Consider the following 22,818-nt stretch of genomic DNA (forward strand, 5'->3'; position numbering starts at 1 on the left):
AAGTGTAGCCACTACATGGAAGCTACGAAAAAGTCTAACATAAAAGTCATACTCTATAAAGTGTAGCCACTACATGGAAGCTACGAAACAGTCAAACGTAAAAGTCATACTCTATAAAGTGTAGCTACTACATGGAAGCTACGAAATACTCTAACGTAAAAGTCATACTTCCTAAAGTTTTATTGATGTGATCATGATTTTGATGCATTTACATACAAATAGGAGGTTTGGCTAGCTATAAACCCAGGTTTAACCCATCATTTTGATGCATTTACATATAAGCAGGAGGTTTAGCTAGCTATAAAACCAGGTTTAACCCATCATTTTGATGCATTTACATACAAGCAAGAGGTTTAGCTAGCTATAAAACCAGGTTTTACACATCATTTTGATGCATTTACAAAACGTTACTTAGTATTGTATCTGTGTATATATTTTCTTGGACATTATAATCTAAAGAAACTTCTTTGATTTGATTTGAACTGAATGATATCGACATTAACCTAAAAACTGTTGCAAAAGATTATCACAATAAACAATAAACAAATCAGTTTTATCATTAATGAATAAGATAAAGTACCCAAATGAACAGAACTGTTCGTGTTTGAGGACCCCCACCCCCCTTCCACCCACACACACACCCCTGTATTAATATCTTCGACACATGCACAGTTCTGTTCGTGTCATTAAACTAAAGTGTACAAACTTGCTTTACAAATTGATCAAATGTCTGTATGCCAAAACATTTTATAAAAGAAAAACCGAACCGATATCACAATTGTTGTCTAAGTAAATGGATGACTCATTACCGGACAACAACATAGTTAACTGCTGACTGATAAGATCCTGGATCAGTACATCCATCGTATGTGCCTCCCAACTAGTCAGTCCTATGTAGTATCATTTAATACAGGAAAAGTGTTATATTTAAAATAAGTTTGTTTTTGTGTGAAATAAAGTTAAAAGTCGGTTAATACTCTTCAATTGTATCATTTATATAAAAATATTTATGAACAACAAACTTACAAATCATGTGATCAACTAACGTCATCTAAAAGCAAAAAAATATGATGGAATGATTACGATAGCAATGAAGCGTACTTAAGTCTTTGTTTAACAAAGATGGAACTTTTTTTGACATGATTAAGGTACTTTAACTGCATACATGGGAAACTATTTTGCAACAGGGAAAATATACTGCTCTCGTGAGTCTGCAAATCATTGCCAGAATACATTTTTCCATTCTAGTGCTTGAAGTCTTTAATAAAGCGGTATTTCTATTTTTACATCAATATCCATATGTATCTTAACATAAAATTTAAATAAATTATGATCAGAACTGTTAGTCTGTGACCTATTTGATTAGTCGGGTGATCTGTCTAACATTTCCTCAACTGACAGTTCTGCAGGATTTTTCGTTCTTAGATAGGTGCACTTTTGTATTCCTTCGAGAATCTCGGCATTTTTCCGTTCTGTCATTTGTTTGTGTTCTTCCTCCTTTATATATTTTATAATATGACGCTCCTCTGTAGACGTTAGTGGTATTCTTGACAACTGTTTAATGGTTTTGGGTATCCTTTGGTTTAGCTCGCGTTTTAAACGTCTCATCTGACATTCGTATTTTTCCATTTCCGGTGAACTATCACGTGATCTTATACTGTCACGTGATCTTCTAACATCATTATGGCTCCCTTTTAAGCTGGAATCACTCCCCTTGTTCACCCCAGGACTGTTTGAGCTAGAACCATGTAATCCTATGAAAGGTTCATGGGAGTGGAATATATTTGCCGGAAGAGACATCCGTCTCGTTTTAGCATAAGATGGAACCAATGGACTTGTAATATATTGCGCAACAGGAGATTCGATTTTGTGTATTTTTGAAATACTTTCTCTTCTTTCATGTAAATTAGGTTTTTTCGGACCACAAACGTTGGTTTTGGATTCACTGATGCTAAAACTGCTAGCTCGTCTTCTAGCATCACCCATAGTGTTAGTTTCTGACCTTTTCTTAAAGTACGAAATATCGAAGTCCAGGTCCGGTTCTTCTTGCCTTTCCTGATCTTTTTTAACTTCTTTTACCTCGTGTTCAAGCAAACATAGGCTTCCTTCAAGTCTTGCGTGAATATTTTCAAGTTCAGTTGACAACTTTCTTTGGCGCATTTGATTTCTTTTGATGGCATATCTGCTGTCCATAACTATATTTATCTAGAAATAATACATAATTATTATCATTCTCATAAAATGATTTGTTGTTCAAACATATGAAAATTCAGCATAACAACAAAATTGAATAAAAAAATAGACATGTATACAAAAGCAATACGAAGTTGCAGAGTTCAATTCATAAAAGATGTCCCAACACATTTAAATTACATTTTATCAAATACGGTGAAGAAAATCTATAACTAGCGCTAGAAAAACCTTAATGTTTCTAATAACTCAACATTTTATATACCGTAAACTTACAGCAAAATGAACATATGAATGCTTTTCCGTGTCAACACAAAAGTGAACAAGCGCTCACGAATTCATTGACATTACTGTTTAACGTCCAATGTCAACATGCATGCATAATCAGGGTGATAATATGTTAATATTATATCAATATGAACCCTTGCTTTGTATCATACCGACACAATAAGCATTGATTTATATGTGTTTGTATACAAGGTAACCGTCAACATGAGGTCATATCACCCTACCCGGAAACATGTTTCTGACTCCGCATCGACCAATCTTTGTTCATACTCATAGATGCCACGTGTTCAGAAGAGAAGAGGCAAATATAAATTGAAGTCTTTGGTTTGACCCGGCAGGGGATAGGACCCGAGATCTCACACATTTGAGGCGAGCACACTATGACGAGACTATACATTAAAGGTTGAGAGGTTGAAAGGACAAAAATTATGACACCAATTAAAATGCTCTTTTCCTTGCGTTTGAAATTTGAAATTTTAACCGCCTCGAGTGGAGAAACATCGTATCACACTCGATACAATTTTGGAATCTATATACATATTGTTAAAGGCTATACGGTAGCCTATAGTTAAAACTACGTCAATTAATCTCTGATGAATAGTTGTCTAATTGGCAATCATACCACATCTTTTTACCTTTTATGTATGTTTATATTCAGGAAGGTCACATGTTAATATCATGTGAAAATATATAGCTTTGTACTAACTTTCATCAGGTTAGTCTACAGAAGACTCAATCAGTCTTTGTTTTTTCCATAACTTCCTTCTAAAGGCAGAAAAAGAATTAAGTTTCTGTTTTTTTTCCAACGGGAAAAATAGCAAATACCAAATTTAACGACCTCCAGTTGTCGAGGCGAACACAATACAATCCGGTCACCGAAGCAATCTATCCATATTGAAGAATACAAAACAGACTGAAAAAATTTCAAGAGAATTCAAGAAACAGCTGATGTATTTCAAACCTGGTTGTTTACTTCCTCCAAATGTTTGTTTGTTACAATGTTTGTTTGTGTTTCTTGTGTGTTTTTATTGCTTTGTTTTGGTTTTTTTTTTGGGGGTGGGTGGTGGATGGTGGGGGTGGTAAAAATCACTATATATACAAAGTTTGATTTCACCGTACGTCATTTTCAAGAGAACGAGATATCAGCTTTTTATGATTTCAAGCTTTCAATTAGAGAACCTCAATCCATTTATATTTAAATAAAACATAAGTAAATAACAGAAATATATTTTCGGACCCATTCCCCAGGGGTTACTTGGGAATAGAAATACGATCACTTTGGTCTTCTTTTGCAATAAAACCGTTGCGAATAGTGGGGCGTCCGTTTGGTTGTGCGGGATTTATAAATACGCAGACACGTCCCTTCAGATTTGGGAGGTTAAATGATCAAGATGTCTCGTGTAGAGAGATTATGACACGCTCTCTGGACGTTAAGAACCCTTTTAACAATTATTTAAGGGGTCCGTATGTGACCTGTTGCAAGGCAAAATATTTGTCCTTATCCAATATACCCTCATTTTTCAGTGGCAGTCCAAATTTCTCCGACCTTCATCCCGGACGGTTTCTTTTACAGGACCTACATTTTGTTTTTATTGTTAATTTGTGCTCGTCCTGAACATGCATGAAATATTTGCCTACGGAAGTTAAGCAACCAACAATAAATTGATCGCTCTTGTCGAAACATTTTGTTTGGGATGACCCATATTTTTCATTATACACATTCTAAATTTAGCAGTATTTGATGTGTGACCGATGAGCATTGTCTCAACCGGGACTCGAACCAGGGACCTCTGTGTTAAAAGTCAGCGCTCTAACCGACTGAGCTAAAGGAGTACTATCCTAGCTCAATCGCTTACGACTGGCTAAGTATCTACTATGCAAGAGGAGCAATCCCATCACGGTTGTTTAATATTTGTCAGATTTGGCAAAAAAAATGTAATAAACTTGCACACTTAATTCTTCCCACAACTTGACATCGTCAGCTATACAAAAAAAAAACAGCGATAAAAATAACTTGCTTAATATTTTCTATCCTGGATTCTTTGCTTTATATGGTTGCACGATAATCAAATTAAATTGGATTAATTAGTTTTAACATCAGCTTAGATTATTCGCCTATTTGATCTAGAACAATGAACATTAGATTCATTAAATCGATATTACAGTTTATGAAAGAATGAATAGTAAATATCCAAATCATGTTAATATCTTTTAATACAGAATGAAAAATATACTTTACTTTGAATTTTTTTTTTATTTCTTTTATAGGGCGTTATAAATAAACTTAACTTCTATGTAAATATACCAAGGCAAGGGGACATTCAAAACTCATAAGTGGAAAAGAATATGACAATGTCATGGCAAAAAAAGAAAGACGACAAAATGACAATCAATTTAAAAACCAAACAACAAAGAACAAAAGTATAACAAAAGAAAAGAGACTGAGCAATAAGTACCCCACCAAAAACTTGGTGATCTCAGGTGCTCCGGAAGGGTAAGCCTGCTCCAATAGTGGCACTTGTAAAATTAACATATCGTTGGATTGAGACTTTCACAAAAGAAATCGGATTTAGCCCAGTATTTTAAAAGCCATGTGTGAGGGTATTGAAGGAATTTATAGAATAGAGAATGGTGGATAGAAAAAAACAGAGAATAAAAGGGCAAAAAATAAAAAAAAGACAAAATAGACAAAAAATAAAGAATAATGAATAATGAGTGCTAAAATATAAAGAATAGAGAATATTAAGTAGCTATAATATAAAGAATAGAAAATAATGGGGTGCTAAACTATAAAGAACAGAAAAAAATGGGATGCTAAATTATAAAGAATAGAAAAAAATGGTGTGCCTTATTATAAATGTTTTTAAAAAAATAGAGAAAAATTGGCATCAAAATAGCTTTTATAAATTTTGACTTGGATGGAGAGTTGTCTCATTGGCACTCATACCACATCTTATATCTATTTAAAGAATATAGACATTAAGAACTCATACCCTTCTCATTATGTATAATATTGACGTTAAAAGATATTACAGAATTGAAACGTTCAAATCACAACATAAATGGAGTACGTATAAATAATACCAAGATCATACCATATTCATATCACATTTCTCGTCCTGAATATGCATTTAATTTGCCACTGGACGTTAAACAGTCATCCATCCATTAATCCTAATACCGCCGCGAAAAGTGTTGTCATTACATAGACTTTGTTCAAATACAAAAAATTAAAACCTTCAAATGACAAATTTGAAGACAAATACAAGTCTTACCTTTGCCGTAACCCACTGCAATTATTTTGCATGGTATGGTATGTATCAAACGAATTCTTTTTATGTCAACAAGTTTTAATTTACGCACACTCGTAAATCTTCATGGGTTCAGATATCAATACCCTATCATGATCTATTTAAGCGTAAAATGTACCCATTGGAGGTTAAATTATATGAACAGATAGATTTTAATTAAATCTATACCACAGACAATGTTATCATTTGAAATTAAAATACAAACATGTCTATTCAATATATGTCAATTAGAATTATTCATGCATTTTATGTTAATATTTTACAACAACTTTTATGAACAAAATAAACTCCAGCCAAATATGCAAACCTTATATCTTTATATATCATTTTTTTTAATTGACGATCCCGTAAGTTTCAAATCTGTTTCAGTTGAACTAATTCAAGGACAGAGGGTTAGGTTGACCTAATGTTAACGTTTTGTCCGTTCGTCCGTCCGTCCCACTTTTGTATCGGCAGATACTCCTGAACCACACGACACAGGTTTGTCAATCTTACATAGAATCTTTTTCATATATGTATTTTTGCAGCTCCTATTTCATCACAATGATTCTTGATGTTAAGTTTTGCTTGGCATGGACATCATCACAGCTACATAGTACACATCTGCCTCTCTTAAATCCCTAATTAGAATTTAATGAAACTTTCTCAGACTCTGCAGAAAAATAATGTCAATGTGCACCTCTTATTTTGTTTATGATCTGATGTAATTTTAGGTTTTCTCTATCAAATAGTGAACTTTGACATGGCTTTATCTGGGAGCTACCCATTTTGCATCCATTTTAGAATTTATTTTAACTTTTTCAGAATCCTAACCGTATAACGATTGTAGTTTTTGTCCTAATTGTTTTTTTGTTTTGTTTTAGTTTCTTTCAGCAAATCATTCACTTTGCAATTGCTTAATTGGAGGAGTAACCTTTTGTAACCGTGCTCGCAGAACTTTTAGCTTTAACTGAAATGAATAAATGATTTTAAATTCTAAACATATGATATTTATTCCACAGAAGAATAAATACAAGAGCTAGCAACAACAGCCTTCATTGTATTTTTGTACTCTTGTGAAGCAAGTTTGATCGACAGTCCTTACGCATTTAAGAGGTAGGTATAAATAAGAAGATGTGGTATGAGTGCCAATGAGACAACTATCCATCCAAGTCACAATGTGTAAAAGGTAAACAATTATAGGTCAAAGTACGGCCTTCAACACGGAGCCTTGGCTCACACCGAACAGCAAGCTATAAAGGGCCCCAAAAAGACAAGTGTAAAACAATTCAAACAGGAAAACCAACGGTCTAATCTATATAAAAAACGAGAAACGAGAAACACTTATGAACCACACCAACATTTTCCCAGACTTTATTTCACACCAGGGCCATTTAAAAAAAGGTCTGCCGATCTTTACTAAAATTCACAGAATGACAGATGCATGTTTGTACATTTAAGACCTAAAACATTGTGGTGTATTCCTGAACATGGAACCAAATGTTTAGTGCCTGAAGATGACTTAAAAACAACAATTTTGGTAGATTTCGGCACATTTTAAGTAATTATAACATAAACGAATAAGAGTGACATTCTTGACCAAAAGCAATATCATATTTGAAGTAAAGCTATGTTTTGTCCTTCAGATACCAACCAACTCTTGTTGTTTAAGGACCATCCTTTAATGCAAACTTTACAAAAACATGTAAAATATGCGATTTTGTGTAATAACTGTCTTCAACATCAATTTTTATCGCTGAATAGCGTTTTAATTTTATGGATATGCATGAAAACATTGTAAAATATTAATGTTACATTGTTTAGACTAATTAATGGTTTTAACAACTTCAATTTAAAACCTACGAGTGAAAGAAATTCAGGGAAAATTTACCCTACTTGTTTCAACACATAAAGTTTGCTTATTTTTCCTTATTTCAAATTATTAACGTTTTCATGGTGATATTTTTTAGGGGGGAATGCGACAAATTGATGGAAAACCAACAAAAAGAAAATGAAAATAAAAAATAGCAAAATAAGTAAAGAAAAGATATCAGAAAAAATAACAGAAATAGAAAATATTGGCACTAAAGTCGTATGTTAGGACTAGGGAAAAGTAGAAAAATTCATATTAAATAGTTCAGGTAGAATAGTTGCGGTAAAAAATGCTTTTGATACGTGCATTACAATATTAAAGATTCTAAATTATTTACCTTTTTAAATACTTTCTTGTGTGCTCTTCCCGACATGGTTTCGTACCATGCTTTAAATGTATTACAATCGCCTCGAGATAAAATTTGCTATTAGCGGGTTCTTAACAGAAGTGAGCACCAAAATATCAATCGTTTTAATACAACCTCCATAAAATCCATTATATTATTACGTGTATTACGACAAATTATTTTTGTTATTAGTCAGCCATGGCATAACCTATTTGTTAGGGAAATGTTAAAGCTACATGTTATAGAATTTGCATAAGAAAATGAGGATTTAAATTTCAAAATTGATGACTTAGTAGTTGAATTGCATCTATTGAAAAGAAATCAGTAGCTGTGTCAGTTTAGAAACTAAAGGTTATATATATTGTGAGGTCATGTACTGGAGTAAGTTTAAAATATACATTAAACAAGTTACAAACTGTGTCAGATTTGACTTTCAATTTGAATACAAAGGAAAATATAGCTCTGTATAATTTTAAAAATAACTAATGATGGATCTTACATATAAATAAACAAAATAAATAAATTAATATATAAAAAATTAAAAAAACATTGTCTCAGATTTTCTATTCCTATATTCCGATAGAATTCAAAGAAAATATAAAATATAAAAAATTATTCGATTATAATAGAATAAAAAGTTAACACTGGAAAAATATCCTCATTTGGTTACTTATTTAAAGGTCCCTCCCCCTCCCTCGTTGTATCGGACCGACATCCAGGGACGGATATTAAAGTGTAGAGGACATGGCGATCTGTCGTATCGAGCCGTGTTCATACGGGTTTTTGTTTTGTAATTTTGTTGTTGATGTTAAATGTTTCTAAAATTAGAAATAAAGGTTTAAAATAACAATCTTGGGGTTAGATGTAGACACTGATACAAATGATCAGATCAGTAAATTACTATAAATAGTCTGACTCAAAACAATAAAAACAATAAATGATATTGTGTTGTCGAGGTGAATGCAAGTTCAAAAACAAATTATTGTGGCGAAAATGAATTTGTATGATACATTGAATATTTTCCAAAGGAATAAAGTAATAAAAACAGACGTGCACAGTCCGCATAATTATAAAATAAGATGAAACGCGCGTCTGGTGTACACAATTTCAATCCTGGTATTTATGATGAGCTTATATATAAGGAGATGTGGTATGATTGCCAATAAGACAAACATCCAACAGAGTACAAATGAAGCGGATTGAAGCAACTATAGGTCACTGTGCGGCTTTCAACAATGAGCAAAACCAATACTGTATAGTCAGCTATAAAAGGACCCGTCATGAAAAAATGTGAAACAATCCAAACAAAAAGACAACCTGATTTATGACAAATCACTATAGAAGAAAAATATGAGAGACAACTACCAACAACAACCACTGAATTACAGGTTCCTGGCTTGGGACAGGCGCACATAGAATGTGGCGCGGAGTTTAATATGTTTGTAAGCACCCAACCCTCTTCTTACTTGTTAAAACTTTTCCAAACTAGACATCCAACATATTCGATTTGATTTTTTCTCTTAGTTTTACAACATTTTATACAAATATTTTTCTTAGATTTGCCAACGAAATTTTCTTGTAAATTCCTATCATAAAACAAAAGATATAGGTAATTCCAAACTATCGGATGGACGCGATGCGACTGGAAATGCTTATCTGTATTTGGCAAAATCTTTCGGAATTTTGAGTCCTCAATGCTCTTCAATTCCGTACTTTTTTTTGGCCTTTTTAACTTTTTTGATTCGAGCATCACTTTTGAGTCTTTTGTAGACGCTCGGTCTGGCGTACAAAAATTTAAGCACGTTATCTATGATAAGTTTATTTAATACTTATTTTTACGCTCTTACCTCTGTTACTTAGTGTATATGTCCAAACACGAAATGCACAAATGCAATGTTTCAACGGTAGTGTTCAAGTTGTATAAAATTTAACACAAGTATGTGAACATTTAAGGCTTATCTTAAAAAGCAAATCCGAGACAATGAAATTCATCATTTATAATTCATTCTCAAATTGTTCATATTCATTCGTGTGATTTCAACGCTCTGTTGATGAATTTTGAAATGTTTTTGTTTAAATCTATTGAGTACTTTTCATTGATCAACAATCAGCACTATTTCCTGCTGGTACTGAAATGACTATTCTACGATATTTTATAAGGAAATGCTATCCATCAATAACTTTCCAATATTTACGTTAAAGGGGAGGATCTGGATGAGGTTTACAGAATAGAGAATTGTGAACAAAAAATAAAGAAAAATGGGCAAAACAATATAGAATACAGCAAAATGGACATAAAAATAAAGAAGAGAGAATAATAGGGTGATTAAATATAAAGAATACAAAAAAAATTGGCAAATATTAAAGTAATGAAGACGCATTCATCCAAACCCTCACCAAGGTAGAAAATTTACCCGGTTTACAAGGCGGAGCACTTCACTTTTCTCTTTATATATCAAAGACCAGGACGTGTCCTGCTGGTATAGAAATGACGATAATACAGAATGTTATAAGGGAAATGACAAACATCAATAACTTTCCAATAATTCCATAATTAAAGTTATATTTTATTCTGTTGGTCCATTGATTATTTACAACTAATGACCAATTTGTAATAATATAACAACTTGTAATGATTAGACAAAACCATTTAAATCTTGATTTCTCATTAATCATTAGTTTTATATCGTCTTGAAATGTAACGTTTTTAGTTCATCTACACGTTGTATTATACTATAATTAACATTCTTGTTATATTTGCTTCTTCTCTGTGTGCTTTATATACAAAAGGTGGGAGACGAAACCAAAGGGACAATGGAAAGCAATAATCGAAGAAAAATCTGCAACAGCATTTTAAGGTGGTACCCAACACCTTGACTAATATTAATTTGGCTCGTTTAATTTTCATAAAATTTTGACAAAATGTTTACTTTGACCCTTTGACAAAAATATCAAAATTTCAAAAAATTTGAACCAACCACTTTATCAGAAAAAATTCATTGGTTATATAGCAGTTTGACAAACACTAAATTTGATCATTGAGAAGCTTAATATTTCCTTAACAATGCAACGTGATTAAAACGTTTAGTTGATTTTTACAGAGTTATCTCCCTGTAGTGTTAGGTACCACCTTTAAAATATAAATAATGGAAAGACACATCAAAAACATCGCACAAATAAATCAAAGACTGCGTAACACGAATTCAATATAAAATTAAGGAAATGTGGTATGATCACCAATGAGACTATCCATCACAGTTCAAATAACGTCAGGTAAACATTATAGGTTACCATGGTCACCATTCAGCCTTCAACAATGAACAAAACTCATACCGCATAGATTTTTGTACCTGTACCATTCAATACAAAATAAGAAGATGTGAAATGATTGCCAATGACAACTAGCCACCAGAGACCAAATTACGTTGATGTAACTATATATATATATATATGACCGTACGGCTTGAAACAATAAGCAAAACTAATACAGCATAGCAAGCTATAACGGCTCAGAGGCCTTTCGCGACTTACAAGAAAAGGGTGAATAGGAGAAGTCATTCATTGATAAAAAGTTTAAGTTTTTGCTACTTTGGTGTTTAACATCATTCTAATAATATAAAGTTTATAACTAACCTGCCATATCTTAAACTAAGAACTAAACCCAACAGCTGTATGAGGTATAAGTTAAGGACAACAGTACGCCACTTAAATACTGACATACTATTACTTCCGAGTGAATTGATTCAAAACATTAATATTAAAAACTAAATTACTCATGCTTCGTTTAAAAACTAAATGACATTTTAAATTAAACCAAAGAATTAAAAACAATGCTCATTTGAAAAAGACTGAAGGCCGTGAGTGATTTTATCTATTTAGCAAGGAATCAAAACATTCTCAAAGGCAAATATATAACAGAACGCGGCCGATGTCACGTAGAACATGCATGTTTACGTAAGCAGTTGTATTCTGAAATATAATTTTTAATGAAACGTTTCCTATACCTTCATATTGTTTAAATATAAAAACAAAACGAAGTTGATACGATATTGTCAGTATATAGTATTGTTGTTTATGATATTTATGTGTTTATTTTGTATCGACGATATGGAGGGTTGAAGAAGAAGAATTTATTTCAAACTATTTAAGGGCCGCGAAAGAGCATATACATCTAACATTACAATAACAACAATTAGTCAAGATTAAAATAATTCAATAATTTGGTCGAAATGCCTGCTTCCAAAATGTCGTATGTGAACTTGAACATTTTTGTAAATGGCAGTGAAATAAAAACTTTGACCTTTCTGGATTACCCAAAAACTTAATTTATTTTCACAGAAATAAAGAAATGTACAAGTATTTGATTCCCAAAGCCATTATACAACAATTTTCAAGTTTACATACAGCATTTTGGAAGCAAACTTTACAAACAACTGAGATTGGCAATTTTGAAACATGTCTTATTTCAAATGTTTTGATTGGTCTAACTGTATGCTATTTTGGAATATCAAAGATTTCCTTCCGCCAAGACGATTTGTGTCAAAAAGTGCTTTAGCCAAAAAAGTCGTATACGACATTTTGGAAGCCCAGCAACGACTTGCAGTTCACACCCAATCGGCACACCTCGGAAGATCTAACAACCTAAATTAAGATGCAGAATAGCGGAATCTACCGAGGTTTGCCGATTGAGCTCACAACGTGTCTATTGATGATTTGTTATACTTTGTTAAATATCTTCTCTGTTCGAATTCACTTTATTCGAGCTATGCTGTTTTTCATATTATTTTCAAAGCCCAATTCACTACTAGTATTTTAACGGCCATAAACATTTATATGTTATTGATTCGAAGTACATATTGGTTAAAATAATAAGGGACATAGCTAACCATACAATTTTACTGTGCGTATTGCTGTGAATTCGTTTATTCTATATTGGCTAGAGGTATAAGAAGAGGGTTGATATCTCACAAAACATATTTAACCCCGCTGCATTTTTGCGCCTGTCCCAAGTCAGGAATTTCCAGCCTTTGTTAGTCTTGTGTGATATTTTAATTTTGGTTCATTTGTATGTTTCGGAGTTAAGTGTGGCGTCCATTTCGCTGAACTAGTATACATTATTGTTTAGGGGCCAGCTGAAGCCTACCTCCGGGGCGGATTTGTTTTTCATAAGATATTAGTTTTATTGACAAGAAGCATATTTGGAATGTCTAACTCAAGAACTCGGAATTTACAGCAGAACTAGTGGGAATACCGCATATATCCCTACGTCATTAATGAAAGAGAAGATATGTTTTGTTTAGAAAAATTGGTATTAACTTTAAAAAAGACGATAAACATTTTCCCCGTCATTATACTGGATACCTCAACTTAATTAAAATCCATATCTATAGTGATATATTGTCGGCTCGTCAGGATGTTCGACAAAACATCTTACCAAAGTTCGTATCACTATTCTTTCTACAATGAAAGATAGCCTTCAGAAATATTTTTGATATATTCTACCAGCGGTGTCAATTAGATGTGTATTCTTAAACATTCAAAAATTCTGCTTCAAAATCTTCAAACCAATTTACAATGTTGCAGTAATAAAAACGTTTCATTTTTATTTTTCTATGTTTTACACTATTATTTCTAATTCTCAACTGAATAATCGAATACATCGTCTCAATAAACAGTGCTTTTTGTACAAAAATGTGAATCGAAGATACAAATTTCTCGTTTTAGGTCATGAAAAATCTTACTTTTATTTTTTACCGACGATGATTTGATTAAAATGCTGACTTTTTTTTGGGGACATCATATTTGTTGAATTTGATGGATTCACATTTCAACAGACACTTAATATTCTAAAAGGTACTAGCTTACACCCCTACTGGACGACTTTTATTCTAAAAGGTACTAGCTTACACCCCTACTGGACGACTTTTATTCTAAAAGGTACTATTTTACACCCCTACTGGACGACTTTTATCCTAAAAGGTACTAGCTTACACTCCTACTGGACGACTTTTATTCTAAAAGGTACTAGCTTACACCCCTACTGGACGACTTTTATTCTAAAAGGTACTGGACGACTTTTATTCTAAAAGGTACTAGCTTACACCCCTACTGGACGACTTTTATTCTAAAAGGTACTATTTTACACCCCTACTGGACGACTTTTATTCTAAAAGGTACTATTTTACACCCCTACTGGACGACTTTTATTCTAAAAGGTACTAGCTTACACCCCTACTGGACGACTTTTATTCTAAAAGGTACTAGCTTACACCCCTACTGGACGACTTTTATTCTAAAAGGTACTAGCTTACACCCCTACTGGACGACTTTTATTCTAAAAGGTACTGGACGACTTTTATTCTAAAAGGTACTGGACGACTTTTATTCTAAAAGGTACTAGCTTACACCCCTACTGGACGACTTTTATTCTAAAAGGTACTATTTTACACCCCTACTGGACGACTTTTATTCTAAAAGGTACTATTTTACACCCCTACTGGACGACTTTTATTCTAAAAGGTACTAGCTTACACCCCTACTGGACGACTTTTATTCTAAAAGGTACTAGCTTACACCCCTACTGGACGACTTTTATTCTAAAAGGTACTAGCTTACACCCCTTCTGGACGACTTTTATTCTAAAAGGTACTGGACGACTTTTATTCTAAAAGGTACTGGACGACTTTTATTCTAAAAGGTACTAGCTTACACCCCTACTGGACGACTTTTATTCTAAAAGGTACTATTTTACACCCCTACTGGACGACTTTTATTCTAAAAGGTACTAGCTTACACCCCTACTGGACGACTTTTATTCTAAAAGGTACTAGCTTACACCCCTACTGGACGACTTTTATTCTAAAAGGTACTAGCTTACATCCCTACTGGACGACTTTTATTCTAAAAGGTAGTAGCTTACACCCCTACTGGACGACTTTTATTCTAAAGGGTACTAGCTTACACCCCTACTGGACGACTTTTATTCTAAAAGGTACTAGCTTACACCCCTACTGGACGACTTTTATTCTAAAAGGTACTAGCTTACACCCCTACTGGACGACTTTTATTCTAAAAGGTACTAGCTTACACCCCTACTGGACGACTTTATTCTAAAGGGTACTAGCTTACACCCCTACTGGACGACTTTTATTCTAAAAGGTACTAGCTTACACCCCTACTGGACGACTTTTATTCTAAAAGGTACTAGCTTACACCCCTTCTGGACGACTTTTATTCTAAAAGGTACTAGCTTACACCCCTACTGGACGACTTTTATTCTAAAGGGTACTAGCTTACATCCCTACTGGACGACTTTTATTCTAAAAGGTACTAGCTTACACCCCTACTGGACGACTTTTATTCTAAAAGGTACTAGCTGGACGACTTTTATTCTAAAAGGTACAAGCTTACACCCCTACTGGACGACTTTTATTCTAAAGGGTACTAGCTTACACCCCTACTGGACGACTTTTATTCTGAAGGTACTATTTTACACCCCCACTGGACGACTTTTATTCTAAAAGGTACTAGCTTACACCCCTACTGGACGACTTTTATTCTCAACTGAATAATCGAATACATCGTCTCAATAAACAGTGCTTTTTGTACAAAAATGTGAATCGAAGATACAAATTTCTCGTTTTAGGTCATGAAAAATCTTACTTTTATTTTTTACCGACGATGATTTGATTAAAATGCTGACTTTTTTTTGGGGACATCATATTTGTTGAATTTGATGGATTCACATTTCAACAGACACTTAATATTCTAAAAGGTACTATTTTACACCCCTACTGGACGACTTTTATTCTAAAAGGTACAAGCTTACACCCCTACTGGACGACTTTTATTCTAAAAGGTACTAGCTTACACCCCTACTGGACGACTTTTATTCTAAAGGGTACTAGCTTACACCCCTACTGGACGACTTTTATTCTAAAAGGTACTAGCTTACACCCCTACTGGACGACTTTTATTCTAAAAGGTACTAGCTTACACCCCTACTGGACGACTTTATTCTAAAGGGTACTAGCTTACACCCCTACTGGACGACTTTTATTCTAAAAGGTACTAGCTTACACCCCTACTGGACGACTTTTATTCTAAAAGGTACTAGCTTACACCCCTTCTGGACGACTTTTATTCTAAAAGGTACTAGCTTACACCCCTACTGGACGACTTGATATTCTAAAAGGTACTAGCTTACACCCCTACTGGACGACTTTTTGTTTTACTCATATGAAGCAGAATTCATTTAAAATAACCTTAGAAACGTAGATACGAATATAACATGATCACAAATGCATCAGAGTTCAGTTACGCTTCACAATCAACATCCCCGAATATAACAAAATTACTCGAATGTAACCCGTGAGTTTTATGTCGACACTTACAGATTGCACGTTTTATACCGCTTTACAAAAACAGGGAGCTAGGCAATGTCCATCTATCCACGAGGGGGGGGGGGGGGGGGGATTCTGGTGCTCCAGAAGGGTTCACAGTTTCTGATTAACTGTTTCAGTTGGAGACTTTATTTTTACGAAATGATGAAGTGGATTCACATATGTTAATTAACGTAGTTTGTATAATGATAACACGTACGGTTGGAGAATTCTCTGATTCTCATTTCCAGAACGTTATGTTATAAATAACAAGAGGCTGTCAGAGTGACAGCAAACCGGATTTTCCTGTATGAAAATGATATTTGCAAATCTTGACCCAGAAACAGGATCAAGTAAAAAAAAAATAAAAGAATTTTTGTAGCGTTCAGAAATGGAAAGGCAAAAATCAATCTAAGTATCACTTTTCCCTACATAAAGTTGCACAACTCAACAACGATAAAAGCTAAAATCGTGAAAATCGATTTAGACCTTCATTTAGTCACAAGAAACAACATATCTAAATTTGAAAAGATGTCGTCAAAGCGTTTTCAAGTTATTCCACGGAAAACGCTCGAAGTATCACTTTTCGCTACTTAAAGGTCAACAGCTCAACAACGATAAAAGCTAAAACCGTGAAAAAATCATGAAAATGGAACTTAACCTTCATTTAGTCACAGGAAACAACATATCTAAATTTGAAAAGATTTCGTCAAAGAGTTTTAAAGTTAGTGCACAGACAACGGTTTAAGTATCACTTTTCGCTACTTAAAGGTCTGCAACTCAACATCGATAAAAGCTAAAATTGTGAAAATCGAACTTGACGCTTATTTAGTCACAGGAAACAACATATCTAAATTTGAAAAGCTTTCGTCAAAGCGTTATCAAGTTATTGCACGGACATCGCTCTAAGTATTACTTTTCGCTACTGAAAGGTCTACAACTCAACAACGATAAAAGTTAAAATCTTGAAAATCGAACTTGACCTTTATTTAGTCCCAGGAAACAACATATCTAAATTTGAAAAGATTTCGTCAAAGCGTTTTTAAGTTAATGAACGGAAACTGTCTTGCAGCCGCCAGCCCGGATGCCCGCCCGCCCGCCATACATCCCCAAATCAATTACCAATTTTTCCTTTGGAAATCCGGTAAAGCTGTCAGAATGACAGTAAACCGGATTTTTTAACATTTGTTTGTGTCCTGGCATTTTTCAATATCACAAGGACCATAACTCATGAACGGTAAAAGTGACAATCATCAATATTAAACATGACCTCCATTTTGTCATCAGTGACAACAAATTAAAATTTGAAAAGCTTTGGTTGAACGGTTCATGAGTTAAAGCACGGACACGACTGGAAACACCATTATTCAATCTTTCAAGAACCATAACTCCTGAACGGTGAAAGTAAAAATCGGCAATATCAAACTTGACCTCCATTTTGTCATCAGTAACAACATATCAAATTTTTTAAAAGCTTTGGTTGAACGGTCCATGAGTTAAAGCACGGACACGACTGGAAACACCATTTTTCAATCTTTAAAGAACCATAACTCCTAAACGGTGAAAATGAAAATCTTCAATATCGAACTTGACCTCCATTTTGTCATCACTAACAACATATTAAAATTTGAAAAGCTTTGGTTTTACGGTTCATGAGTAAATGCACCGACACTGCTTGGCAGCCGCCGTACATCCCCAAATCAATAACCGATTTTTCCTTCGGAAATCCGGTTAAAAATCAAGAAGCACGAAGCAAATGCTATATACATGAAGAAATCATTGTTTAAGATAATACAACATTGATTTAACTTTACAATTATTTTTGTTTTCAGAACATATACTGAAAGGCAACAACTATATTTTTATCGTTAAGAATGGGGACAAGATAATTTATTCACCGTTAACGTCCTGGGTGAACGCAATTCTCTAGATGTGTTACTTGTTCCTTTTTATCATAGATTAATTAAGATAGAAATTTCATTTCCTTTCTCGAATGAGAATATATGAGTGATGCCTGTAGAAAAATAATTACCTTGCCGAGCCGTATGATTCTAAACTCCATTTTCTAACATTGTTCGTAAAAATTGAATATTAATTGTTATGAATATGTAAAAATAGCTTACCAGTTAAAATCTTTAATTGTTTTCAATAAATGTTTATATCTTAAAGTTTGATAAACATTTCAACACAGCGAATCCTTATATTATCTGCCTTCAGATCGAATTATTTGTAATCTTCATATCAATCAACAATCATAGTATGACATAATGTAATATTATACACTGGACATATTTAAACATGACAATGTACAATATTAAAGAGTTCTAAAGTCAATAACTTTAGATTACCTTAGCTGTATTTGGCAATACCTTTCTGAATTTTGTGTCCTCAACGCTTGTCAGGTCTGTTTGTTCTGCTCACACATTGTTGTCAATATGATGGAATTAACACGACTGTCATACAAGTGAGAGGTTTAGCTAGCTATAAAATCCACCATTTTCTACTTAAGGAAATGCCTGTACGAAGTCAGGAATATGACAGTTGTCTTCCATTCGTTTGATGTATTTGAGCTTTTGGTTTTACCATTTGTGAAGGGACTTTTCCTTGGAGTTCGGTATTTTTGTTATTTTACTTTACTTTTTCGTACTTCATTTGACCTTTTTAACTTTTTTATTCGAGCGTCACTGATGAGTCTTTTCTAGACGAAACGCGAGTCTAGCGGACAAAATTATAATTCTGGTATCTATGATGAGTTTTTGTATTCCATCCAATACTAATAATAATGAAATTTTGCAATGTTTAGTTTTAATTTTAGTTTTAATTTTAATTAGATAAATGCTATTACAATTTGTTTTCTTCACGATTACAAATTAGTGAAATACATCAATGTCCCAAAACATACCCGATATAGTTCTGCAAGTATATAAGTATTTGTAAAAAATAAACAGAACTCCAAAGTTAATTCAGAATGGGAGAAGTCCATTAAAACTGAAAAAAATCAAATGCTATACTATATCAACCAGGAATGTATTACACTAGAAAATGGGGAAAACTGTTATTCTATTTAGATTATAGAATAAAGTCACTGTATTCAAACGACTATGACCGTGTTTAATATAATACAAACAGATCTGTACTCTCAGATCTGTACTTAGTGTATTTTTGTTGTTTGGATGTACAAGTACCCGGCCACGTCCTCATGTATTTGTAGTATTTGTATTTTTATCGATCTGATGAGTTGAGCCTCTTTCAACTGATTTTTATAGTTCGTTCTTATGTTGTACTGTTACACCACTGTCCCAGGTAAGGGGAGGGTTGGGATCCCGCTTACATGTTTAACCCCGCCACATTCTCTATGTATGTGCCTGTCCCAAGACAGGAGCCTGTAATTCAGTGGTTTTAGTTTGTTTATGTTTTACATATTTGTTTTTCGTTCATTTTTTGTACATAAATTAGGCCGTTAGTTTTCTCGTTTGAATTGTTTTACATTGTAATTTTGGGGCCTTTGATAGCTGACTGTGCGGTATGGGCTTTACTCATTGTTGAAGGCCGTACGGTGACCTATAGTTGTTAATTTCTGTGTCATTTGGTCTCTTGTGGAGAGTTGTCTCATTGGCAATCATACCACATCTTCTTTTTTATATTGATGAATTATTATTTTTATGTAAGTATTTATAGATATAGGAAATATAAAACCAGTATTCGATTTACCTCCAGACAGGTCGACAAGTCGTTTTTTTAATGTTAAACTTCTAGATTATCATTTTATAAGAATTTTCGCTAGATACTATGATACATGTATTATTGACTATAAGGAATATATGTGTCACAGATAACCACAAATATGATCCAATCGTTGAAGCCAAAATCCCGTCCTCTTTTGTGACATCATTGAAAGATAGTTTTCACCGAATTTGTATTTACCATAAGTAAAACAATGGGTGCCATATGTGGTGCAGGATATTCGTGTCTTTCAGGAACACATTAGATCAAATCCGGTGTTAGTTCGTGTTCGTATTGTTCAGTCTTTAGTTCGCTATAAAGTCTTTATTAACTGTTGTCTGTGATTTCTTCGTTTTTCGTTTTTTCTCCATTTTATTGTCGGTTTTTTCTATTACTATTTATTTTTGACAGAGAAAAGAATGGTCAACAATTACAGATCAGTAAGTAGTTTCTAATTTCTCGCTTAAACATTTAGTTTCTTCCTAGGTAGGATAACGCCTTATATTTAGTCTTTGTGTTAACATTGTCGTCTATTGAAAAAGCGATTTCCTGTAGGACTATATTTCTATTAAAGGAATGACAACTATTAGTCACCTGAATATGAAAGTCCAAAGTAATGTAAACACTCATTAGGAAAAGTAGACGAAAGAGTTATAATAAAATAAAAACATTACGACAAAAATAGAGTTTTAGCGAAAAGCGCAAGACAACGAATAGTAATAAAGTCACAGTATGTACTTCAAAACGCTGTTTGGTAATAAAAGTTATCTAATGAACAAAACAATGTGTAAAAAAATCTTTAGAAAGACATGGTAGTTATCCATCGCTAAAATTGAAAGCTAAATATCAAAATGTTTAAAAAAAATATGAATCAATGAGATTTTAAAAGTATTAAGTAGCTATAATGATAAGTTTAATTTGTCATTGATTTAAAACCACTGTATATGCTCTCATTTATTTATCGAAATGCGCATCTGGTCCAGTAAAATTTGTACCGTTAACATTATTACGATACTACGGAGTCAATGTGCATATGTACATATTTCAGATGCATAGTTTTTGGAAATTATTATTGCAATTTTTTGAAGGCTTAATTCAAACTTAGAAAAATTAATAATGTTTCTTCACCAAACTCACGAAAATTGTAACTATCATTTAGAAGTATTGCTATGATAGTTGTTTTGGATATTTAGTATATATCTCCAAGAAAAACTGTATTCCAGAGCTTGCATTTCCTATCATGATTTCCTTCATAGAGGGTTGGTGCTTACAAGGAAGCTTTTAAACCAAGGGTTCTAAATGATGAAATTGAAGTCATCCGTTCGAAAATTTTACGCCCTCACGAGTTGATTGACCGTTATGCAATTTCAGTTTCACAGATGACAACAGATATGTCCCAATTGTGGTAACCACCATTTCGTCCTCTTTTCCTCAAATATGCCCGAGTAAGTCTTACCGACGAGTTTGTACTTACATGAGCAACAAGACGGGTTCCACATGTGAAGTAGAATCTACTTATCCTTCCATAGCACATGAGAACAACAACGGTTTTTGATGGGGTTCGTCTCACTCAGTCCTTAGTTTTCTGTGTTTTGTCAACTGTTGTTTGTCTTTTGTTCGTTTTTTCGATTTTGCCAAGGTGTTGTCAGTTTGTCGTCGACTTATAAGTTTGATTACTCCTTTGGTATCATCCTCCTCTATTGTGATCTTTTATAACATCCTCCTCTATTGTGATCTTTTATAACATCCTCCTCTATTGTGATCTTTTATACCATCCTCCTCTATTGTGATCTTTTATAACATCATATTTGTTTATTTAAGGTGGTACGTAACATTACAGGGAGATAACTCTGTAAAATCAGCTAAACGTTTTAATTACGTTGTATTGTTAAGGAAATATTAAGCTTCTCAATGATTAAAATTAGTGTTTGTCAAACTGCTATATATCCAATGAAATTTATCCGAGAAAGTGATTGGTTCAAGTTTTTTGAAATTTTTATATTTTTTTCAAAGGTTCAAAGTAAATATTTTGTCAAAATTTTATGAAAATTAAACGAGCCAAATTAATTTTAGTCAAGGTGTTGGGTACCACCTTAATATTTATACTGTCTTCACTTATAAACATCGAGAACGGCTTTTGCCTATTCATTGTCCTGTGTATTTCTGTCGTCAGTACTTGAATAAGTGAAGTAAATTCACAGAATGAAAACAGAAAATAAACTTGTAAATTTCTTAAAGTATCTCAGCAACAATCTGTAGCGAATCCAGGATTGTACACAGGAGAGATCTTGAACAACACAACGAATAAATTATTGATCAAACAAATTCACGTTTAGGTTTCCTGAACCGCGACCGTCGCACCACATCTAGTATTTACCGGATTTGTAATAACATAAGCAACACGATGGGTGCCACATGTGGAGCAGGATCTGTTTACCCTTCCGGAGCACCTGAGATCACCCCCAGTTTGTGGTGGGGTTCGTGTTGCTTAGTCTTTAGTTTTCTATGTTGTGTCATCTGTACTATTATTTGTCTGTTTGTCTTTTTATTTTTGGCCATGGCGTTGTCAGTTGGTTTTCGATCTATGAGTTTGTTTGACTGTCCCTCTGGTATCTTTCGTCCCTCTAGTATATTCTAGTCATAAAACCATTAACATAAACAACAAGAGCGTCTGGTCAAATTAAAACAGAACTTATATAGAGCTTCATTTAGAGCTGTAATTTCTTT

At 33.4% G+C, this 22,818-nt stretch overlaps 1 protein-coding gene across 3 annotated transcripts; it reads right to left on the reverse strand.

Annotated features, from left to right (window-relative positions):
* Window positions 1–974: 974 nt before the first annotated feature.
* LOC127732191 (uncharacterized) lies at window positions 975–18,442 on the reverse strand. 3 transcript variants are annotated; one of them, XM_052241263.1, is made up of 2 exons: window positions 18,401–18,442; window positions 975–2,205 (listed from the first exon to the last, which is right to left on the reverse strand). In XM_052241263.1, exons 1-2 carry the CDS (start codon window positions 18,428–18,430, stop codon window positions 1,363–1,365), a joined length of 873 nt encoding a protein of 290 aa, XP_052097223.1. In that variant the 5' UTR covers window positions 18,431–18,442; the 3' UTR covers window positions 975–1,362. The 3 variants fall into 3 exon arrangements, with proteins under 3 accessions (XP_052097223.1, XP_052097224.1, XP_052097225.1); XM_052241264.1 differs by lacking the exon at window positions 18,401–18,442 and adding an exon at window positions 11,621–11,771; XM_052241265.1 differs by lacking the exon at window positions 18,401–18,442 and adding an exon at window positions 5,754–5,886.
* Between the last annotated feature and the right edge of the window lie 4,376 nt (window positions 18,443–22,818).

This window comes from Mytilus californianus, unplaced genomic scaffold (assembly GCF_021869535.1).
Source record: "Mytilus californianus isolate M0D057914Y unplaced genomic scaffold, xbMytCali1.0.p SCAF_22, whole genome shotgun sequence".
NCBI classification, from domain to species: domain Eukaryota; kingdom Metazoa; phylum Mollusca; class Bivalvia; order Mytilida; family Mytilidae; genus Mytilus; species Mytilus californianus.

Bases quoted from the DNA above. Each gene is read 5' to 3' on its own strand.
- LOC127732191 (XM_052241263.1), bottom strand. From the start codon at position 18,430: ATGGAGTTTAGAATCATACGGCTCGGCAAG. The intron at 2,206-18,400 runs GTAATTATTTTT...TATTATTTCTAG, and splicing joins GAATCATACGGCTCGGCAAG to ATAAATATAGTTATGGACAG.